This window comes from Mauremys reevesii, linkage group 2, assembly GCF_016161935.1.
Source record: "Mauremys reevesii isolate NIE-2019 linkage group 2, ASM1616193v1, whole genome shotgun sequence".
NCBI lineage: Eukaryota > Metazoa > Chordata > Testudines > Geoemydidae > Mauremys > Mauremys reevesii.
In genome coordinates, this window is record NC_052624.1 from 103695869 (window position 1) to 103719485 (window position 23617).

Genomic DNA, 23617 nt, shown 5'->3' on the forward strand with positions numbered 1-23617 from the left:
CTTGCAAGCAGCAAGTTCCATGCTGGGAACAGCAAACTGATTTAAAGATGCTTCCACTTTCGGCTTCTTATTCACTAGCATAATGCTGCTATATCTGGAGTTGAAGATGCTTTATTGTAGCGGTCTCAAACTCTAGGTTGAGACCTCAAAGTGGGTCACTACCCTGTTTTAATGGGGTCACTAGAGGTGGCATTAGACTTACTCTATTAATATAAGGTTTTATAAATTTTAACACAAACCTGATATTTCAGTTTGGGCCTCATACAGGCAAATGCACCTGTAGTCAAGTATCTAATGGCCACTACAGAAGGTAAAGTGTTTCTATTAAACTAACAAGATATTCTGAGTAGATACTGTGCATGACAGCCCATTTGGATGAAGGATATTAACTAAATCCAAACATGGTAGGTCACTTGAGCAAGCTCATACTAAAGACATGGCCTCCAAGTAATACAGACAATATACAAGATTGTATTTTCTGTCTTAGTTGGTAAGCCATCTTTCTCTTAAAAAAAAAAAAAAAAAATCAAGTGCATCACCACTTAGTATCACTAAGCGGCTGTCAGATATAAATCATGAGATGACCTGGTTCTTTCAGTTAGCCCAATCCAAACAAACATAAGAGTCCCTCTATCTTGTCCTCTTTTCTTACCTGACTGCCATAATGCGCACTGGCTGAGACCGCTGCACCTTCTGCCTTGGAGACATGGGCTGCAGAGAACTTGTTCCTGAGGTTGGCAGTTGGCTGCGATTAAGCTGGCCATTTTGAAGAAGGGGAGTGGTTTCTGACTGCATACCGCACACTGAGTACAAACTTTCAAATGAGGAGTTCATGTCATTTACCAAAGCTTCTAGGTCCACATCATCATCTGTAAAACAAACAAAATAAAGATGGCATTACACATTTGAAGGCTAGAACTACTATAGAAATTTAGAAGGATAATGACAATTTACAGAGCTTTACTAATAAGAGAGCACATATTTTCATATTATGAGCTCTCTTCACTGTCCAGGTTTTTGTTATCGAAAGCTTTTTCAGAGTAAGATCACAATTAAAAAAAAAAAGGCAGAACACACTTTTGACAAACATTTGACTATTTAGAAATATGAAGACTGCTGTATTTACTGCTGGTAGCGAGTCTATTTTACCCTGCACTGTGGAGGTAGTAGCAGTCCCTCATTCGGTGTGTCAATGTCAGTTACTAAAAACAGTGAATTCTTATCTTATCAGGTCTTTTCCAATAAGATTAACTTTGATTTCTAAAACAGTATGCCTTGTATTGGAAGCATCACCTCACTTACAGTAAGGACTGATATACACATTTTAAACTCAATGGCTTTTCAAATTCTCTCTCTGAACTTAAGAATTTTGGAGTGTTCAGAGCATCAGACAGTATGACAAATGTTAAACTGTAAGATGCAAGAACCTAGACAGATTAAACCTTCTACAGAGGAGACTTAATGGGGGAAAAGAGATCCCGAGTTGGGCAAGTTGGAAAGCCACTGTGATGGTGTATCAAAATTAATCATTGGCTATCTGCCAATAGCCCTCCATCTCTTCAAATTTTTAGACTGCAGTTCCGATCAATGAAGGGAGTGGACGGGAGAGGGGAAATAAAACACTTTTTTAAAATCCCTATCATATTGTCCCCAATCTCCCCCAGTCCTCGAACTTTGAGTAGCCATGCAACCTACAGTAAATCTGCAATCTTTGCTCATTCATTCTTTGTTGGCTAGTTTAACTATGGGTACTTTGCGAGAGAATAAACCCTGAGAGTCTTTTAAACTTAATACCCTCTAAATCCTCATTCCTAGAGCACTTATTATAATAGATATTCCCTAGCAACAAGTTACCTCTACAGCTACATAGCACTGCCCAGTTAAAACATGTTCCCTACCCCAAACAGCTTCTGATCTTGCTCCCCCACCCCCTCATTTTCTAGATAAACATCTATAAGTTTCCGTCAAGCCACTGTCAGTGGGTGTTCTGCCTGTGATACTTCAATAATCAGCTTTAATGCAGTAGTAGAGACAGCTGCTGTTGAAGTCCTCATTATGTGTTGGTTTGACGACTGCACCTGGAATAGCATTGCTGAATTTCTGTTCAACTATATATGTAATTAAACTGTAGCAGTGTTCAGGGCTCATTATAATGTCCGATGAACTAGTTTTGGACGCTGCCACCCACAATCCATGATGTTTATGACAAGCCAAGAACCTGCTCAAAACGAAACACCCTAGAACTATCCAGAGGTATATTAAATACTGAGTAACATTTTCAAAAACAAAAGTAGTGACTTAGAGCCTATGTTCCATTTGAAGTCAATGGGACTTTCAACAGAGCCCAAGTCACTTTAGTTTAATTGAAAGTGCTACCCGGGATATTTCTAGATTAAGTAGAGCCACTACAGAAGCAGCAAGTGCATTTGTTCCATTTTTGGATGGTTTTGTTTGTTCCTGGGCCTTTGTACCTTATGGCTGATTACCAATTGCTAAAGCACATCTTCACCAGACTAGACCGCTTCCTCTACTTTTTTGCCAGTTTACACATCCTTATGTGAGAAGATAAATTTAGTTATATCTAAACTTATCTACACTTTCCAAGTGTATCTTAAGTTTCACTCCCTCCCTCAGATTCTCCTCTTACCTGACAAGCACCTATCTGAAATAGGGTCACATTCCAGCTTTTCTGTCTCATCACGGCAACAAGGAATTGAGGCAGAGTTACAAGGCTCCTGAACTTAACCACTGAACTTTAATATCACCGCATGGGAGGAGCCCCAGGCAGTGGGGCATCACCAGCATTATACGGGTTAGAGCCAGATAGCTGTCAAGTGTTGCAGAAAAGGGATACCAAAACTTAGATACTAGGTATGTGTTAGGTGAATTAAGATGCATAACAACTGCTTAGCAAGCATAAAGCAGAACAGAGAGGAAAGTGTGTGTTTAGTGGAAACTGATGTGGCTTAGAGTCCCACAGGGCTCTAATTTTATTAATCTTGACAAAGGGACTACTGTGTAAAAAGATCATTAAACTTTCAGATTAGCAAAAAACAGGGGGAAGATTAAGATTCACCTGTAGTTGATCAATAGGATACTCCTGATTAAGCAAATAGGCTGAGGCAATATGAACTTTAATGTGCATACAATAGTGCACTTCATTAAAAACAGTCATATCAAGTACACTTGAAACGGAGTTGAATTTGTTAATGTTAGAAGGATATCAGCTCAACATTTAAATTCACTGTGCAGACTGAAAAAAGACTGAGGATGCATTGGATAGACATGGTGAAGAATGATAGAACAAAAAGGTTTAAAGATGAACAAAGCTGTGAAGCTGGTACAAGACAGAAAGTGGTGGAATGACTTCATTTGGCCCCATCGTCACTGCTTTAAGAAAAAGTGTTTGAGGTGCTATATGTTTATATTAGTGAAGAACACCTTGCACTTGCATTGATGTTTGAGGCAGTTCTTAGATACTGTCGGAATCGGCTCCACAGTGTTTACCAGTTCCTGGACCCTGGTCATTAAGCTCTTTGAAGATAAGAACTGATATCTTGAACTTCATGCAATATTCTATGGAGAGTCAACATACTGAGTTATCACACCCTGTGCCAGCATAGCTGTGCTGGCATAAGCCTCTAAATGTAGATACACCAACAGAAGGTGTTTCACCCACCCCTGTGATGTAGGAACACCACTTCCCTAAACAACAAACTCTGTGGACAGGAGCATTTTTCTGCCAGCATAGCTGCATCTACACTGGGTTTTTTGTCAGCATAGCTACGTAGCTAAGGGTTGTGGGTTTTTTCATATTTCTGTCTGACACAGCTAGACTGGTATAAGTTTTAAGTGTGGAAGACCAGGCCTGAGCAGAGAGCAGATTTGATGTGCTCATGATAATTCATGCTGCATTTTCTGATAGCTGAAATTTCTTAAGGGATGATTGTTTGATGCTCAGATAGCTGACTGCATAGCTACAGTCCAGCCAGGAGATAACGCAGGTTAGGTTATCATCTGCCAGGACAAAACACAACTCCTAGCCAACCACATAATAGAATACATGACTTGTAACAAGAGCCTAGCTTAATCAAGGAGTCCAAAAGCACTCTGGACAGCCTTGACCATTTGGGGATGTGCAATTCAAAAGGGAATTTGCATCCACAGTGCAATCCCTCGAAGTGTTTTCCTCCACCAATCAACAATGCTGATCTTGCTCTAGGTTTAGGCTTCAATTAAGCTTAGGTTTAGGAGCAGCCAACTTCTCTTCATCCATGAACTGATCTTGACCAAGCACTGGGGTAGTTTGTTAACTATATTGTAGGGTTGCCACCTCTGAGGTACACCTGGGATGATTCTGTCATAAAACTAGACAGCTGGCAGCAGGTACTGAGCATCCTTACAAAACAAGGAATGAACCTGGGAAAACCTGGAGGAGAGGTTGCAACACTAGTATGTTGTATTCGGTGAAGGATAACAAGAGAGTCGTGTGTCGTGTAAATCTGAACCACTGATGTTTCTCTGGTCCACTTAATGTCTGCATGTAAGTGTTTAAGATGACCAGAGAGAATTGATCCTCATAGGACTCTGCAAGCGAGGTCTTTGATTGCAGAGGAGCAATCTCCAATCACTGCCTTTTGGACCCATCTTTCCAGGGAGGACTCAAGCCATTTTAATAAATTCCCTTGTATACCTCCTTCAGATGGACATCATCATTTTGTGGCTGACTGTGGCAAATTCTGCAGCAAGGTCCAGGAGTATGAAGATGGATGTCTGGGTTTTATGTCTTTTCTTGAATTCAAGTTATGTTGGGGCTAAGATATCTGCTTTTTCAAGATTTTCGCTCTGGCACATGGAGCACATGTGTACCCACGTTTGGAATTCATATATGGAGCATCACTCAAAGAAGAATCAACCTTTCCCTTTTAAATGTGTTAAAAAACATGAAATGCTAAGATTGCTGAGTCTTAATACACACCATAAAGATTTTTTGCAGTTCTGAACTACTCTTGAATATGAGTCTTTACCGTATATTGCTTAAGGGCATGAACAAGGCTCTACCGTACATCAATAGCAATATTTTTGGTAAAACTGAAGTGCATGCTTTCAGCTACAAGACAAAATGCAAGGGTTCACTCGGGCTGGGGGCAAGGAGTACAAGAGATCATCATTGCATGTTCTACAGTGAACAGCTTCTGAGTTAGATATTTCTGTCTTTTTCCACAGAAATAAAACAGCTTCATCAGAGCACCACCTAGTGTTTCTGTACATATTGTTACAAGGAAGGAGGTTATCATCAGGCCTGGAATACCTTAATCTACATCTAAAGGTTTTTTGTTTAAGTAATGATTATGTGTAGTCCCCTATACAGGTCTGGATACATATGGAACAGAGCCCTCTCTGTCCCCTTTAACAAGTTTCTCTTGCTTTTTTAGTATTGATGTTAGTCCTGCAGAGGCACCTCAGCTTGAGGAGTGAACAATTCCCTCTCCTGTAACACAAAAGAATCTTTTACCAAGTTCCAGTCAGCTCCACTTGTGCAAATCCCCTGAAGACAATGGGTTTTGCACAGCTGTCAGTGGGCCTATTACCCTGCAGAACTTTTATTACTCCTAATGTTACCTGGGGAAAGAATCCAGACTTTAGTGTAGAGATGGGGGTAGAGTTTTATTTTTTCCCAAACTGGCAGCTCTGTAAACTCAAACATCTTTATACACGTGGACTGAGCACATTTCAGACTGCAAGAACAGTCCCATAATGCCTTTGTTTGAAAATACTTTTTAAAAAACTTAATCTGTACTTTAAGATGGCTACTTAAAGTGAATTAAGGCACAGTAATTTTATTCTCATTTCCCCACGTGTACATTTCATTTTTCAACCCTCTTTCTTAGTTCGTTTCACACAAACTCTGTTTTGACCTCTACTAGGGTAAGCACAGAAGATTAAGGACCATATATTGCTCCTCAGTCACCACTTGTAACTGATATTGCATGAATAGAAGATAGTATCAAACACTTACTCCCATATACTGCCATAAAACAAAGCCATTTATCAGGGTAGCTGCTGTCCAGATAGATGGCGATCTTTCTTATAAGTACTGACCATTAACTGATACTAAGTTTCAGTACAGCATGAGCCAAACCCTGCTCGATGATGCAAGGAGAATAAGCGTTCACGTAATGTCTAGCAAAATATAGGACAACAGGAGAATTTTTAAAGGCCTCCTTCATGTACACCAGTTAGCTCAAATGAGGATTGAGTCATCTTGTAAAAAAACCCAGGAAGGTAGTGCTGTATGCCTTTAGAACTCTGTGCCTGTTAGCCAGTGAAAGTATTATGTAAGGACTCTGCAAGTTCTATGCAACTGCATGGGGAATTAAGCTGACATGAAAGGAATGCAGAGGTAATCTGCCAGGGTTTTAAAGAGAGTATGTTCTGTCTGAAACGTCTAACCCTAACTGGGGCTGATGTACTTCAAAGCTCCATGCGTGTCCATGTACAGCTTACAAAATGCCATACGGGACTGTTGTCCAGGGGTAAGAAAGGCAGATCAGAAACCCAGGACTCATTTCTGGAGAGGAGCATCAGATTCAATTTAGGAAACCTGTGATCCTTGAGCACCAAAGTTCTTAATGCACTGGAATTCAACATATAAAGACGTCTTATGTGGAACTTTTGACACCTGCCATAGTCCTTGGGGAGCTTTGAAGTCGCACATGCACCTATTCCAATTTCTGTAAGCTCAGCAGGAGGGTGGGAAGTCTTTAGCATAAAATTTTTGCACATTAAACTTTATGTGCTGAAAAGAATTCAGTATATAAACACTTATGTATTTAAAAAACTTTATGGCTGGACTTGAGTCGTTCTTAATATACACCTTATTTCTTTAAATAAAATACATAGACAAACTAAGTTAAACAAAGTTATTACTGCTAGGTAACAACCATTAAAAAAAAAAAAGGCTACATACCAAGAATGTTACAGTTAATAAAACCCAAAGTGTTCAAGAGCACAGAAAGGATCAATTAAATGTGGCTTGCAAAAGACGGGGGAACGAACACACACACACACACACACACACACTTCTGTACCTGATTTGGAGTGTTCCTGATGTATACAACTAATTTTAAAAGTTTGTTGGGGGAAAAAAAAAAGAAAGTGGGGAATGGTTGGTTGCTTTTTTCTGTAAAGATTAGAAATTCACAGATGGACTCTTGTGGTGCCTTTCCTGGAAGACTGGAGATATGACAAGATAATGAAAACTTGAGCAGGTTCAGAGCAGAAGGATTTTAGACATACTGTTTAAAACCAAGGATGTTTTGCAATTTCTGTTAATGTTTATTTACTTACAATGACTACAGAACACTTTAGAGCAGGGGTGCCCAACCTACAGCCCACCAGAGCATTTCATGAGGCCCGCAGCCTCTTCAACACAATATACTAGCAGCTGATTAATTATGTCACCATGTCACATCATTTTAGTTTACACAAGTGTGTAAATAGACAATACTATGCATAGAAACAACCTAACTAAAATACATATGAAACAAGCTGAACTTAAAATATAAATCAATCTAGGGGACTTTAAATTTTATTAAAATATGTAGAATCTGTTTGGTTGTGCTTAGATTTATGTGGCCCTCCTGTGTAAGAGGTTGGGCACCACTGCTTTAGAGAATGAAGCTCCACCAAAGCCATCATAATAATCTGCCTTCCAATTAGGGTGCCACTGTGCTCACAGTAAACATTCAAGAGCTGCTCCTCCATGGATCCTCCAGATAAAACAGGGAGGTGCTGACTGTACGTCCCAGCTATTTCTACAGTGGAAAACCTGCTCAGGTTCTATCTATTTTAAAAAGAGACCTCTTGGCCCTTCTCTATACCTCAAAGTAGACAGAAGTGGTACAATGTTTATTTAATTAATGACTTTACTTTAGACTAAACAGGTGAAAGTTCACACTGGATACCCCTAGGACAACCTCAGCTCTGAGCCACAAGATGTAGTAATCAAATATAACACTTTACTCTAGAGCAGGCCTGCACAACTCGTAAAGCGGCGAGGGCCACATTCCTCCAAAGAAAACAGCCGAGGGCCGAAACCTCCCGGCCCCGCAGAAACACCCCACCCCAGGGCCGTCCAGCCCTGCAGAAACAAACCCTCCTTCCCCAGCGCCACCCCACCAAAACAGCTGTGGGCCAAAAAGGAAGGTTGGGGGTGGGGAGGTGATACTTTATTTTAAATCAACCAGGGGCTCCCAGCTGAAGAGGTGGCTGGGAGCCCTCAGGGTCAAATTAAAGGGCTCGGGGCTCCGGCGGCTGGGGGAACCCATCAGGGTCGGCTCTAGATTTTTTGCTGCCCCAAGCAAAAAAAAATTTGGCTGCCCCCTGTCCCAGCCCTGGGCTCCCCCCTGCTGCCCCAGTCCTGGGCTCTCCCCCCACTGACCCACACCCCCCTGCCATCCCAGCGCTGGGCTTCCCCCTTTCCTCCCCACCAGTGCCCTCCCCCCCACCCTGCTGCTGCCCCAGCCCTGGGCTCCCCCCAACCAGTGCCTCCTCCCCCCCCCCCACCTCCTGCCTCCCCAGCCCTGGGTCACTGGTAACACTCCCAGGGCAGGTCATTCAGCAGGAATTTTGGATGTGCACAAAACACAGACAGGATTGGTTCCCATATGGTTACAGAGCTGCAGTAAAGTGGAACAATTTTCAGCTTGTGGGATTGGAAGATATCTGGATGCATATTATAAGACTGTCCTCCATAAATGAGGAAAAGTTGAGGTGCCTTTATTATTCTTTTGTTCCACTCTTTCTTTCTAGGGGGAATTTGCCAATGCAATATCACTGTTGATGAGGCTTTCCGGGACACTGTAGAATTGTCCCACCTCCGCTTAGACAGCTCCTGTGCTGTTGAGGAGGAAGAAGGGCCCAGGGAAGTAGAGCAGTCAATGGGAGCAGAGGGAAACCTTCCCGTAGTTGGGACCCTCCTTCCAGATGGTGCTGGGGTTGCCTCTCGCACTGAGGTTGCCTCTCTGGGGGAGGGAACTCCAGTTTCTAGGAAAAGGCAGGTGTTAGTAATGGGAAATTCGATTATTAGAAATGTAGATAGCTGGGTCTGTGATGACCGGGAGAACCGTATGGTGACTTGCCTGCCTGGTGCGAAGGTTGCGGATCTCTCGAGGCATCTAGATAGACTTATGTGTAGTGCTGGGGAGGAGCCGGTGGTCGTGGTACATGTAGGTACCAATGACATAGGGAAGGGTAGGAGAGATGTCCTGGAAGCCAAATTTAGGCTGCTAGGGAAGAGACTGAAATCCAGGACGTCTATGGTGGCATTTTCAGAAATGCTCCCGGTTCCACGCGCAGGGCCAGGTAGGCAGGCAGAGCTTCAGAGTCTCAATGCGTGGATGAGACGATGGTGTAGAGAGGAGGGGTTCACGTTCATTAGGAACTGGGGAAACTTCTGGGATGGGAGGAGCCTATACAGGAGAGATGGGCTCCACCTAAACCAAGGTGGAACCAGACTGCTGGCACTAAACATTAAAAAGGTTGTAGAGCAGTTTCTAAACTAGGAGATGGGGGAAAGCCGACTGCTGCAGAGGAGCGTGTGGATCGGACACAGACTTCTCTTAGGAGAGAGTCTGATGATAGAGAATCTCCAGGCTATAGTCAGGAGCAGAGGACTGAAGAGTATAATGTAAGGGCCGGATCAGATGATAAACAGTCACATAAAAAAGAATCTGGCACATCAGAAAAAGGCAGGCTAATAAACAGGGACAAGTTTTTAAAGTGCTTGTACACAAATGCCAGAAGTCTAAATAATAAGATGGGTGAACTAGAGTGCCTTGTGATAAAGGAGGATATAGATATAATAGGCATCACAGAAACCTGGTGGACTGAGAGCAATCAATGGGACACAATCATTCCGGGGTACAAAATATATCGGAAGGACAGAACAGGCCGTGCAGGGGGAGGAGTGGCACTATATGTTAAAGAAAGTGTAGATTCAAATGAAGTAAAAATCTTAAGCGAATCCACAGGTTCCATAGAGTCTCTATGGATAGAAATTTCATGCTCTAGTAAAAATATAACAGTAGGGATCTATTATCGACCACCTGACCAGGACAGTAATACTGATGATGAAATGCTAAGGGAAATTAGAGAGGCTATCAAAATTAAGAACCCAATAATAGTGGGGGATTTCAATTATCCCCATATTGACTGGGAACATTTCACTTCAGGACGAAATGCAGAAATAAAATTTCTCGATACTTTAAATGACTGCTTCATGGAGCAGCTGGTATGGGAACCCACAAGGGGAGAGGCGACTCTAGATTTAATCCTGAGTGGAGCGCAGGAGCTGGTCCAAGAGGTAACTATAGCAGGACCGCTTGGAAATAGTGACCATAATACAATAGCATTCAACATCCCTGTGGTGAGAAGAACATCTCAACTGCCCAACACTGTGGCCTTTAATTTCAAAAGGGGGAACTATACAAAAATGAGGGGGTTAGTTAGACAAAAGTTAAAAGGTACAGTGACTAAAGTGAAATCCCTGCAAGTTGCGTGGGCCCTTTTTAAAGACACCATAATAGAGGTCCAACTTCAATGTTTACCCCAAATTAAGAAAAACAGTAAAAGAACTAAAAAAGAGCCACCGTGGCTTAACAACCATGTAAAAGAAGCAGTGAGAGATAAAAAGACTTCCTTTAAAAAGTGGAAGTCAAATCCTAGTGAGGCAAATAGAAAGGAGCACAAACACTGCCAACTTAAGTGCAAGAGTGTAATAAGAAAAGCCAAAGAGGAGTTTGAAGAATGGCTAGCCAAAAACTCCAAAGGTAATAACAAAATGTTTTTTAAGTACATCAGAAGCAGGAAGCCTGCTAAACAACCAGTGGGGCCCCTTGATGATCAAAATTCAAAAGGAGCGCTTAAAGACGATAAAGTCATTGCGGAGAAACTAAATGGATTCTTTGCTTCAGTCTTCACGGCTGAGGATGTTAGGGAGATTCCCAAACCTGAGCTGGCTTTTGTAGGTGACAAATCTGAGGAACTGTCACAGATTGAAGTGTCACTAGAGGAGGTTTTGGAATTAATTGATAAACTCAACATTAACAAGTCACCGGGACCAGATGGCATTCACCCAAGAGTTCTGAAAGAACTCAAATGTGAAGTTGCGGAACTATTAACTAAGGTTTGTAACCTGTCCTTTAAATCGGCTTCGGTACCTGATGACTGGAAGTTAGCTAATGTAACTCCAATATTTAAAAAGGGCTCTAGGGGTGATCCCGGCAATTACAGACCGGTAAGTCTAACGTCGGTACCGGGCAAATTAGTTGAAACAATAGTAAAGAATAAAATTGTCAGACACATAGAAAAACAAACTCTTGAGCAATAGTCAACATGGTTTCTGTAAAGGGAAATCGTGTCTTACTAATCTATTAGAGTTCTTTGAAGGGGTCAACAAACATGTGGACAAGGGGGATCCGGTGGACATAGTGTACTTAGATTTCCAGAAAGCCTTTGACAATGTCCCTCACCAAAGGCTCTTACGTAAATTAAGCTGTCATGGGATAAAAGGAAAGGTCCTTTCATGGATTGAGAACTGGTTAAAGGACAGGGAACAAAGGGTAGGAATTAATGGTAAATTCTCAGAATGGAGAGGGGTAACTAGTGGTGTTCCCCAAGGGTCAGTCCTGGGACCAATCCTATTCAATTTATTCATAAATGATCTGGAGAAAGGGGTAAACAGTGAGGTGGCAAAGTTTGCAGATGATACTAAACTACTCAAGATAGTTAAGACCAAAGCAGATTGTGAAGAACTTCAAAAAGATCTCACAAAACTAAGTGATTGGGCAACAAAATGGCAAATGAAATTTAATGTGGATAAATGTAAAGTAATGCACATTGGAAAAAATAACCCCAACTATACATACAACATGATGGGGGCTAATTTAGCTACAACGAGTCAGGAAAAAGATCTTGGAGTTATCGTGGATAGTTCTCTGAAGATGTCCACGCAGTGTGCAGAGGCGGTCAAAAAAGCAAACAGGATGTTAGGAATCATTAAAAAGGGGATAGAGAATAAGACTGAGAATATATTATTGCCCTTATATAAATCCATGGTACGCCCACACCTCGAATACTGTGTACAGATGTGGTCTCCTCACCTCAAAAAAGATATTCTAGCACTAGAAAAGGTTCAGAAAGGAGCAACTAAAATGATTAGGGGTTTAGAGAGGGTCCCATATGAGGAAAGATTAAAGAGGCTAGGACTCTTCAGCTTGGAAAAGAGAAGAGTAAGGGGGGATATGATAGAGATATATAAAATCATGAGTGATGTTGAGAAAGTGGATAAGGAAAAGTTATTTACTTATTCCCATAATACAAGAACTAGGGGTCACCAAATGAAATTAATAGGCAGCAGGTTTAAAACTAATAAAAGGAAGTTCTTCTTCACGCAGCGCACAGTCAACTTGTGGAACTCCTTACCTGAGGAGGTTGTGAAGGCTAGGACTATAACAATGTTTAAAAGGGGACTGGATAAATTCATGGTGGCTAAGTCCATAAATGGCTATTAGCCAGGATGGGTAAGAATGGTGTCCCTAGCCTCTGTTCGTCAGAGGATGGAGATGGATGGCAGGAGAGAGATCACTTGATCATTGCCTGTTAGATTCACTCCCTCAGGGGCACCTGGCATTGGCCACTGTCGGTAGACAGATACTGGGCTAGATGGACCTTTGGTCTGACCCGGTATGGCCTCTCTTATGTTCTTATGTTCACTGTCTTCCTTAAACAAACAAAAAGGCAATGGCTGTTGAAAATAGCAATTCCAGTGCTAATAAGCATTTCTTGCTCAATTTTATCCTGCTTTTTCTACAGCAAGTTACAGGGGATCAGTATATTTGATTTGGGAGAAATGAAGTAACAGCTGCCCAAACTGAGCTTGAGCACTCCTGAATTTTGAGGTGTTCAAATTTGGAAGGCAGGTGCGGGGCGGGGGCTCGCGGGGAGCAGGGCAGCAATGTGTCTGGAGCTGCATGGAGCCAGACACGCTGGCCTGAGTGGCACCGTAAGGGGGCTGAGGGTTGGAGAAGGGGTAGGGAGTTCCGGGGGGCAGTCAAGGGACAGGGAGCGGGGGGGTTGGATGAGGCGGAGGTTCAGGGGGCAGTCAGGGGACAGGCAGCAGTTGGATAGGCATGGGAGTCCCAGGGGTTTATCAGGGGACAGGTAGGGGTGGGGTCCTGGGGAAAGTTGGGGGGGGTCTTAGGGGAGGGCAGTTGGGGACAAGGAGAAGGGAGGCTTAGATAGGGGCTGGGGTCCCAAAGGGCAGTTGGAGCAGGGGTCTTGGGAGGGAGCAATCGGGGGACAAGGAGAAGCAGCATTTAGATAGGGGGTGGGGTCCTGGGGGGCAGTTAGGGGCAGGAGTCCCAGGAGAGGGGTATCAGGGGATAAGGACCAGCGGTGTTAGATAAGGGGTGAGGGTCCTGGGGGGCAGTTGGGGCAGAGGTCTGGGGAGGGGGCAAACAGCGGCCGCATGCCGGGATTCAAACGGCTCTGGGCTGCCTGCAGCGGTGGGGAGCCCTGAGTCCTTTAAATCCCAGCCGCGGCTGGGAATCTCTGCGGGCAACCCAGAGCCTTTTGATTCCCGGCCGCGGCTGGGATTTAAAGGGCTCTGGGCTCCCCGCGGTTGCCAGCAGCCCAGAGCTCTTTGCTTCCTGGTCGCGGCCGGGATTCAAAGGGCTCTGGGCTGCCTGCAGAGCGCCGTGTGCGGGGGATTTACAATCCCCTTGCGGGCCGCACAATGAGGCTCCGTGGGCCGCATGCGGCCCGCGGGCCGTATGTTGTGCAGGCCTGCTCTAGAGCATGAATTTAACTAAATCTTTAAATACTTCCAATAAGAACAGACACTTAGATCCAAAGACAAAAATATCCTGAAGTTCCCAAGTCTGGATTAATAAGCCTATCAATTCCACTCCAGTTATAAAGAGATAGGGTGAAATACGTAAATTAAGATCTGACTTCCTGTTTGGAGGTATCTCTCTGGGAAGAAGGGGAAGCTCAAGGACATTAGGATGATCAGGTTTGGGTTCTTCCTGTATTTTTCAGACACGTATAGCACCAGTGAATCTAATTATGGCCCTTGTGACAAGACAGTCGAAAAGACTCATGCAACACCTATTCCTTACATCCTCACTGTACGCTGTATTTTAACCACCACAGCATTCAGACATTACTGAAACAAGTTTATGTAATGGGCCACATACGATGGGAATGGCCAAATCTTGTTCCGTATTAAACATCACACACATTTGCTTTATCAACCTTTGATTGTATAGCCCCTAGGGTCAGCAATTATTAAGATTCAAATTTTTTCCTTAGGGTGATACTGTATTAGGGAACACTGATGCAAGGTCATCCAAGGCAAAGTCTGAATTTTTAAATAGGCCACTATGAAGTCATCATTACCACTGTACTTTCTAAAAACAGAAAAACACATGAACTATAGGTTAAGATGGCTACTTAGAATTAAACATTAAAATGAAGGTGCGTTAAAAGTTTAAAAACCTTGTTTAGGACCCGGGAAACTAATGAAGAATGGGCAGGAAGCACAAAACCTGCCCTCAACCTCCTTCTCTTCATGATAAGTAACTGGTTTGATGAAGTGGGTGCTCAGGTGTGACACACCTATATGTAAACCAACTGGTAAAGCTGAATATGCTGCCTGTCTCTAGTAAACAGGGCAGGAGAAGAGGCTAGTACCTAAATTGCAACGCCCATGATTGTAGAAAGGCTGCAACTCCTTCAAGGATTGGGATAAACTAGGCTTTCTCACCTCAGTGAAATGGTGGATAGGGAATCAGCGTTGTGCCTAGACTGTGTACATACAACAGAAATGCCATTCACTGTGCTCTCTTCTCTAGTGCAAATGTAGATAAGGGTGACAAGCTGCTGGTCTAAACACTGAGGGAAAGGCAACGCATTGGTCCGCAATGGGCAGCTGATCTGAAGTACTGTTGGTTGGCCATATAGTAGATTGGCAGATTGCAACCCAAGTTGGAAAGTCATATTTTATGGGTGAATGGCTTTAAGAGGATTTCTGGGATATAGTATGAACTATATTCTGACAGAGCAAAGGTTGGTTTTGCTTGAATGCACCTTGAGATTATGCATTTACACTGAAGAGACAATGAACTGATTTAAAATATCCTATTACCTTTCCCTTAAAACCATGGAAACAAAAGATAAGTGCAAAATATATTAACTCCAATATTCCTTGGTCCCTACACTAACTTTATACTTACTATTTCATTGTGATGTTACAGTTTAATTTAAATCAATAAAGTTCTCTGAGTTATAAAGTAAAAAGATTAAGAGGCCACAAACTGAACACACACAGTACTCCAGGGTAATTTAGGCTCAATGGAGCTCTGCCGCCTGACACTCAGCCCACATTCCTTTACAAAATTTGCACTCCCCTTTCCTGATTAACTGCAATAATGCCAAGTAGAATAAGCAAACAATCTTTGCAAACGAAAACAAATACTATTTCATGGCTTGTCCTGCCAAGAAAGCACAAGCTTTATCCCAGCTCCAGGAAACTGAGTACATAACCTCAGGACATGGCCCTCTGCTCAGCTAAAGCCAAGGCCTAAAATATCAAATTAGCTACTGAACCAGAGAATCTCCAGGACGACAAGGCAAGAATACTGCTGTATAATTGGTCAGGACAGACTATGAACTCTCAGTTAAATGTTCAAGCAACAGCTCAGTTGGATGCAATTAAGTGTCAGACCACTTTCATTTCACACCTAAATCAGAGGTTATTTAAATAATGTTTTAAAATAGCAAACTAGTTACATTAACTTACGGGGAAACAAATGGAATATTTTTTTCCTTTATGAAACAGCAGCTATGAATCCTAATAGCCTGTATTCACAGTAGTCAATTGTTAAATTCAGCATACAGTTATTTGACACCTGAGTTATCCTCCGTCCAATTTCACTGCTTTAGATCATGAGATTTTGAAGTCTCATTTGAGTAATTTTAGTCTATAGCTCTGAAAGTTTAATATATTTCGCTCAAGCTCCAAAAGTTAAATACAGCTGCTGGAAGTTAATCGTTAACTCTGCTCTTTAAATTACTCCAGTAAAACCAGTGTTTACACTGTACATGACTTATCTTTGCTGTGACGTGTGTAGTTTAAAGGATACAAGAGGAACAGAGCTCACCTGAACATATTTCAAATGTCAGTTTAGTCAACAGAATTGAGAGATTATTAGCAATACGTATGGAGACACACAAAAAAGACAATGTTGTCTTTTAATTTTGCAGTTATACTTCTTGGAAGGTTTTTGTTTACTTTAATGAGTTGAATAAATATTTTAACACAAATTTATCATTTCAGCTCAGAAGGAAAGTTATGGGAAGGTTATGTAGTTTGGTCTCTTATAATCCAGTGTTTTAACACTATATTAAAAATTCATCCCCCCTCCAAAAAAACCCAAAACCCTACATTTAGCCCCTTCAGATCTGGTAACTGTATAAGCCAGGAAGAAGGAAATGTATCCTTATCCAAAACAGGCTACTTTCATACATGAAGCAGGTTGGGATCGGATAGTGTGTTGCCCTTATGTGTTAACAAGGTGAGAGAGAAACATTTAAAAAGGTCTGCTGCTGTAATAAAATGTGTTCCTTTATTGCCATGTCGCAAGGGAACTCAGAGCTGAAACATGTATTCACAGATTGCAGAACATATTGCTGAAATCACACTCCAAATGGTTACATGGATCAACTGTTGAATGCATCCATATTCTATCATGCAGATGTAAAAAACTAGTGGGTTTAAGATTATTAATATTGACAATTTAGACAATTCAACTGGTTTATTTATAAAAACTCTGCAGTACATCCACATACTATAGTTATAACGTGAGCACAGGGCTTCTCTTGTTAATTGGCCTTTTAAAAGGACTTTAGCAGAGCTTGGAGCCAGGTGTACAATAGTTTTATCAAAATCAAACATATAGAGGAGAATCATCAGAAAGCTTCCTTGTTGATCCTTTGTTTTTCCTATATGGTACATTTTGTGTTACAACTACATGTGAATTTACTCTCCGGTTGATGTTAAATTAGTAACAAACAAAAACCCACTGAAGGCAGACAATGACACCCAGGAAATAAATACACCTTATCATTAGAGCCTTGCGCAGATACAAAATTTGTATCCGCATCCGATCTGCAAAAAATGGTCGGTAGATGTCTGCTTCTGCATTCGTGGATGCGGATATCTGTGGATAGCCGCAGATTTGCAGGGCTCTCACATCTCCACTGAAAGGTGTACATACTAGCGAATAAGTATTAGAAAAATGTTTATTTTTCTATTGTCTTACTGAACCAGATTTCTTTTCCAAATACATGTTCCTACAGTATCTTTTTAAATATACGCTAGAAGCACACTGCTACAATTACGACTCAAATTAGGATTAGATCCACCAAAACAATGTCACCTGTCTCCTACATGTATGCTTACTCCTAGCCACACTCCAAGTGGGTTTCCCAATACTTTTTATATATCATTCCAATCCTTCCCATCAGGCATTTATGGCTTCATTTTCAGAGGTGTAGTGCACCCTCAATTCTGGTTGGCCTCAGTAGTAATTTAGAATGCTCCACTGTTGAAAAATCTGTCCACAATTTCTCACCATCTCATCAAGGTCCCCACATCGACTGCTGGGTATGTATCCAAAAAATCCTGCCTACATTTACCCCATTTCAGACCCATCAGATAATGGTAGAAGTCAAAAATGGAAGTTGTCCAATCTAGTTTTTTCTAGTTGCCCAATGGCTGAGGTAACAAGACTCCTACCTTCCCTTGATTTCCATACTCCTAAAAATTGCCAGCAGCACCACACCATTAATATCAGCTCTTTCTCATGAGCTATACATACTCTGAAACAGCTACAGACTTTATACTTCCGTCTGCCTAGATCAGAACATTAAGGGCATAGGCATAGTGTGTAAGGAAGCAGCCAAAGTAGGGACTGATGCACTGGGGGTGAGGGGGTAAAATGGGGCCCAGACAGGGCCACTCCCTCCACCCCCAGCACCCATCGGACCCAAAACTGTGTAGGGAAAAACCCTGCTCCCTACCAGAAGGAAACTAGGAGACAGGTGGTGTCACCTCCTGCACCAGCCCTGGCCTTGAGGAAAAACTACAGGAAGAACCAGCCAGATGCTCCAGCTGGTAGGAGGGGCTGCATAAGAAGCCAAAGCTTGGACCTTTGAACATCAGAGCCCTTTCTATGGTTATGAATGGACTATTTCTGCTAACTGGCTATTTGGGACAGTCAGCCTCAGCTTCATTCCACATCTGCCTTTCTTACCTTCTTCTGCCCTGCCATGTCCCCAACTCAACTTCCCTTCTCTTTCCAGCATAGTCCCTTCTAATTAAAGCCACCAAAATAAAATAAAAATGGAGCTATTCACGGTTATCGCATTGTTCACACTTCTTGTGTGTTATACTCATTCCCCTATCTGCTATCTTGTCTATTTAAGATAGTGAGCTCTTCAGGGCAGGAATTGTCTGGAGCTCTGTGTACAGAGAGTGCCTAACAATGAGGCCCCATTCTTGGTTGGTCCTTAGGTACTACCCTAATAAATATAATGAATAATAAAGTATGGATGTTTTCTTCTTCACACCAGTATAATACTTACAGTCTACTTACTATGCTCAATACGATAGTATGTAAAAGGTGAGGGACAAAGAAACAACTTTCCCCCTCCCACAAACACTAAATATCTCAAGAGAGCTGTGAGCAATAAGCAGAACACATTAATAATACTCTTACAGTCTTCCCAAATAGATTATTGCTTTGATAGCATTGCAGTGTTAGATGAAAGAAATACAGCATGCATGGCATTATAACTCTCTACCCCACCAATGAAATCTTATTCAAACTTCAGTCAGGTTCCAATTAAGCACATCCCTATCCAACCGACATGTAGAACCTTAAACAAAAAAAAATAAGCCATTTCAATAAAGGAAAAAAGGCCACAAGAGTAGTAATTTGTTATAACCCCCCATATATTATAGGCTATGAGGAGCTCTGAAATGTGGAACTTGTTCCCAGATTAAGCTACCTCCAGCAGGTGGCACTGCTTACTTTTCAAAAACAGCATCTGCTCTCACATTTATATTTTACATAGCCTGGAGAGGTATAAGATAGCCTTGTAAAACTTATTTCTGTAGCTCTAACACTTCCCCAGGCAAAATCGTAGCCCACCACTCCATAGGAGTGCAAGAGCAAATTCTACCAAAAAATAGTTTAAAAGATTGCAATGAGAAGTCTTAAATCTGAGTCAATTTTTTTTTTTATACTTAAAGTTATATTTCCAAACTTGTATTGATCCAGATACAAGGCAGCACTAGCCAGATACCAATTCTTTCAGAAGTGAAAAGTGATTTGCAGGTGCCCAAGTGAGACATTTTAAAGGGGCCCAATTTCCAGGGACTAGGTGGTTCAGCAGTAGGGTGACCAGGTGTCTGGTTTTCGATTGGAACACCCGGTCGAAAAGAGATCCTGGCGGCTCCGGTCAGCACCACCGACCAGGCGGTTAAAAGTACGATTGGCGGTGCTGCAGCACTAAGGCAGGCTAGTCCCTACCTGTCCTGACTGGCACCGTGCTGCACCCCGGATGCGGCCAGTACGTCCTTCTCCTAGGCAGGAGGCCACGGGGCTCCGTGCGCTGCCCTCCACTGGCCAATGGGAGCTGGGGGGGGAGGAGGGGTGCCTGCAGCCGAGAGCAGCATGTGGAGTCTCCTGGCCCCACTGCCTAGGACCCAGACCTGCTGGCTGCTGCCGGGGCAGGCAAGCAGCCTACCTTAGCCCCGCCACTGACCGGGAGCTGCTGGAGGTAAGTCTGCTCCCCAACTTTGAGGTCCCAACCCCCTGCCCCAGCCCTGAGCCCTCCCACAAACCCAGAGCACCCTCCTGCACCCCAAATGCCTCATCTCCAGCCCAGAGCCCACCCCCCCAGCCCAGAGCCCTCACCCTCCTTGCACTGCAACTACTTGCCCCAGCCCAGAGCCCCCTCCCACATCCTGAAACCCTTATCCCCGGCCCTACCCCAGATCCTGCATCCCCAGTTAGAGCCCTCACCCCTCCCACACCCTAACCCCCTGCCCCAGCCCAGTGAAAGTGAGCAAAGGTAGGAGAGAGTGAGCCACCATGGGAGGGAGAAATGTAGTGAGCAAGGGGCAGGGCCTTGGGGAAGGAGTGGGGCCAGGTTGTTCGGTTTTGTGCGGCTAGAAAGCTGTGTGACTAGAAAGTTGGCAACCCTACTCAGCACTTTCAGAAAGTCATCCCTTAGAAAGTATCAGAGGGGTAGCCGTGTCAGTCTCGATCTGTAAAAGCAGCAAAGAGTCCTGTGGCACCTTATAGACTAACAGATGTATTGGAGCATGAGCTTTCGTGGGTGAATACCCACTTCGTTGGATGCTCTCCCTTAAAAAGAGCATCAAGCTGGGTACCTAAAAATTGAGACACATCTATGAACAAAGGAAGTTTCACAACTCACTCACCTGGTTCTGGTGCAGTCCTTAAACTCCACCATAAGACTCACGGTTTGACCACAAACCATGCAAGACTGTTTATATATGGTTTAGACCTAGAAATAGGCAAAATCTGAACACAGAAGAATTTTGAGGCCTATTGAAACGTCTTTTTTAAAAAAAGCTTGTATTGCCAGAGTTTAATTTTTTTGCCAAATTCTATTCTTTGTTTAGAATTTCATATTGTAGTAATTTAGATGTGATCTCTTTTTGCAGTTGTCCCAATTTGTTTCAATAGCAAGTTTTTGATTCTTCTGTTATCCTACTAGAAACCTGACTCCAATGCTTAATGGCTCTACAGAGATCTGTAGAGTGTGTTCTGTAGTCACTATTTGTCTTTTTTTTCTAGCATCTAGAATTCATCAAGTTCTCTTGAAGTGAATTATGGTTGATTTGCAAAAAAAGTGTTCTGAAGGTATGAGCTACGTAACTACATAATTTAGGCCTCAAACATTCATGAGGTAAAAATAAAATAGGGGAAGACTTAAATGACTGGACAAAAACCACTTATTGAGTCAGTGTTAGAAGTCAGGAGTCCTTAGTAACTAGGTCCATGATGTGATCATGTTAGGAACTGAAAAATCTAGCTAGGAAAATAGATTTTCACCTTGGCCAGATGGAAAGAAAAGATGCTTGATCTACAGCATTTTATTTGTTCAAAAATAAGTCAGTACGTCCCAAAACGACAGAACTGTGCAAGTTTCACTGAACTTAAGACAGACTGGATCTATCTAGTCTAGGTGAAATGGATAAGGTAAGATTACTGTTGAGTATCAATGTGCTCACTGTCGTACAGTGAAGAGTCTATAAACTACTTGCTAACACTGCCAACCTAGGAAGTTTGACTGCTCTGGAACAATTATGAATCCAGTCAGTGCTGGCACAATGTACCATAACATTTCATTATTTCTAACCCCATGTTCCACATCTTATACCCTTGCACAAACAGCCTATGTTCTCGATTTGGATATAAAGGATCAAATCTGGGACTCGTGTGTGTAGCTGCAACCCTGTTAACTTTAAGGGAGTTGCATGTTAATTACACCATAGTTTACTTTGACCCAGGGTACCCTACATCTGTTATTTATTTACCCAGTAACTTGCCATTATGAAGCTCTTGTTTTAGCAACATCTTTAATGCTACATTTAGCATTTCTTTGTCTTGCAAATGCTAAGATACACCGCATCTTTTGCTCCAGTTTCCAGCTAGCTTACATTTAGCCAGAAAATGCAAGGTTTGTGGAAACTTATCCTTATAATTGTCACAATGGTGTTTAGATAAGTCACCATAAAGTCAGACCTCATCCACACTAGGTATGTTTTGCTGGCATTGCTATACCACCATCCCTCCTAGTGTGGGCATCACCTATCCAGTATATGCGCATACAAGTATCCTTGCTGTTGTAAGTGTACCTACACTAGGGTTTACACTATCTTAGCTATGTCAGTAAAAATATAATCTCCCCCTCCCCCCCAAATAATTTAGTTATGCCGGTATAAATTTTAAGTATAGATGAGGCAAGTCTCAGACTAGTCTCTTTGGAAACTGGTTGGCTTTTGAAGATAATATACAAGCCTCCACACGTTTGAAACACTTACTGCGATGTCTGTTAATGGTGTGATTTTCAGTGACATTTCTATGCTGGCAAAAGCCCTAGCGAAGAAGAGTCCTTTTGCTAGTACAGCTTATTTTGCTCACCGAAACAGTACAAGCTATACTGAGAAAAGCCATATTTTGCTGGTGTGAGCTACACCTACACCAGAAGGATTTGCCAGTATAGCTAAACTACCAGAACTTTGTAGTGGAGACTAGTTCTTAATTAATTGTTGCTGTTGGTTTCTAGAGGGAGTTTGAAGCTGTTGGTGACATCCAATAAAGGTTTAAGTGACCTGAGAACTCCATAATTGGGAACCAGCCCCTTAGTATAAAACTACCACAGCCATGGTCAGCAGAGAGGATCCAGTTCAAGCACTTTCAGCATAAGAGAGGGAGCTGAAGTCCAGCAGGATGTTTTCTGTCAAAGGCCCTTTAAATTCAGGAACTGGTCCCCTCACTTAGTCCATAACAGTCTAAGTTTGCCCTGGAGAGCAACATTCTGCAAGGCCCAAGGCTCTTCAGGGCAAGGACTGACTTTTTGTTTGGCGGTTGTATAGTCCCTAGGCACTACTGCAAGACGTACAAATAGTTTTTCTGGTGGAATTGCAGAAAGGTGCACACTAGGGGAGAGATATTACTACATGCACGTGTTTACTGTATTGGTGGATGTGTTGACTGCACGAGCAATGGAAAGTTACTAGAAAACATCAAAAATAAATCACATCTCATTCAGAGTTACAGAAGCAGCTAGCATGACCTCCAGCAAAATACCAAAATACCCACAAGAAACTCCAAGGCTTCTCACACCATGCCCTATGCCTGGAGTTGTTTCTGTGAGCCAAATTCCCACTCCAGAAAGATTTCTTTTAGTATGTACTCCAAGGTCAACTTCCACAGCTGTTCTCTGTGCCTGACTTTGATCCTTGTAACACACATTAAATTTCAGCCTCCTCTCAGCTTAACTCACTGATGCCCTATTGTGAGCCAAGTCTTGCATACCTCCTAGCCTTCTTACAAAAGAAAATTCAGCCTGAAAAAAGCTGCATTCTCTTTTTCCACAGCCAAGTTATACTGCATAGAAAAAAGCCATGTTAAAAGAATGTTCATGTTACAAAGTCAAGCACTCAAGAAGTTAGGAAAAGCCTGGATTCAGGTTGCCTAAATCCTGTCCCCTTTACATCTATGTATTATGATTAAAGCTAAGAGATCAACTGAATTTTTCAGTTTCCGGCTGAAAAAAAAATTGATACAAAAATTGATTTGAAAATGTTGATAAAAAAATGGACATTTCCCATTATTTTCCACCATTTTTTTTCTGGCCAAAAGTATTCACCAGATTTGACACAAATTCCCAAATAGTTTGGGTGTTCCAAAAAGTAAATTTTTTCAGCAAGTACTATTCCCCAAAAAAA

At 42.4% G+C, this 23617-nt stretch overlaps 1 protein-coding gene across 4 annotated transcripts in view; it reads right to left on the bottom strand.

The window, feature by feature from the left end:
• Positions 1-23617, bottom strand: part of GRB10 (growth factor receptor bound protein 10) — a 244450-nt gene that overhangs the window by 76344 nt on the left and 144489 nt on the right. For all 4 annotated transcript variants that reach the window (XM_039524491.1, XM_039524492.1, XM_039524490.1 and 1 more), the window contains one exon: positions 653-869. In XM_039524491.1, the coding sequence (XP_039380425.1) occupies positions 653-869 (217 nt within the window). The remainder of the gene's footprint in view (positions 1-652; positions 870-23617) is intronic.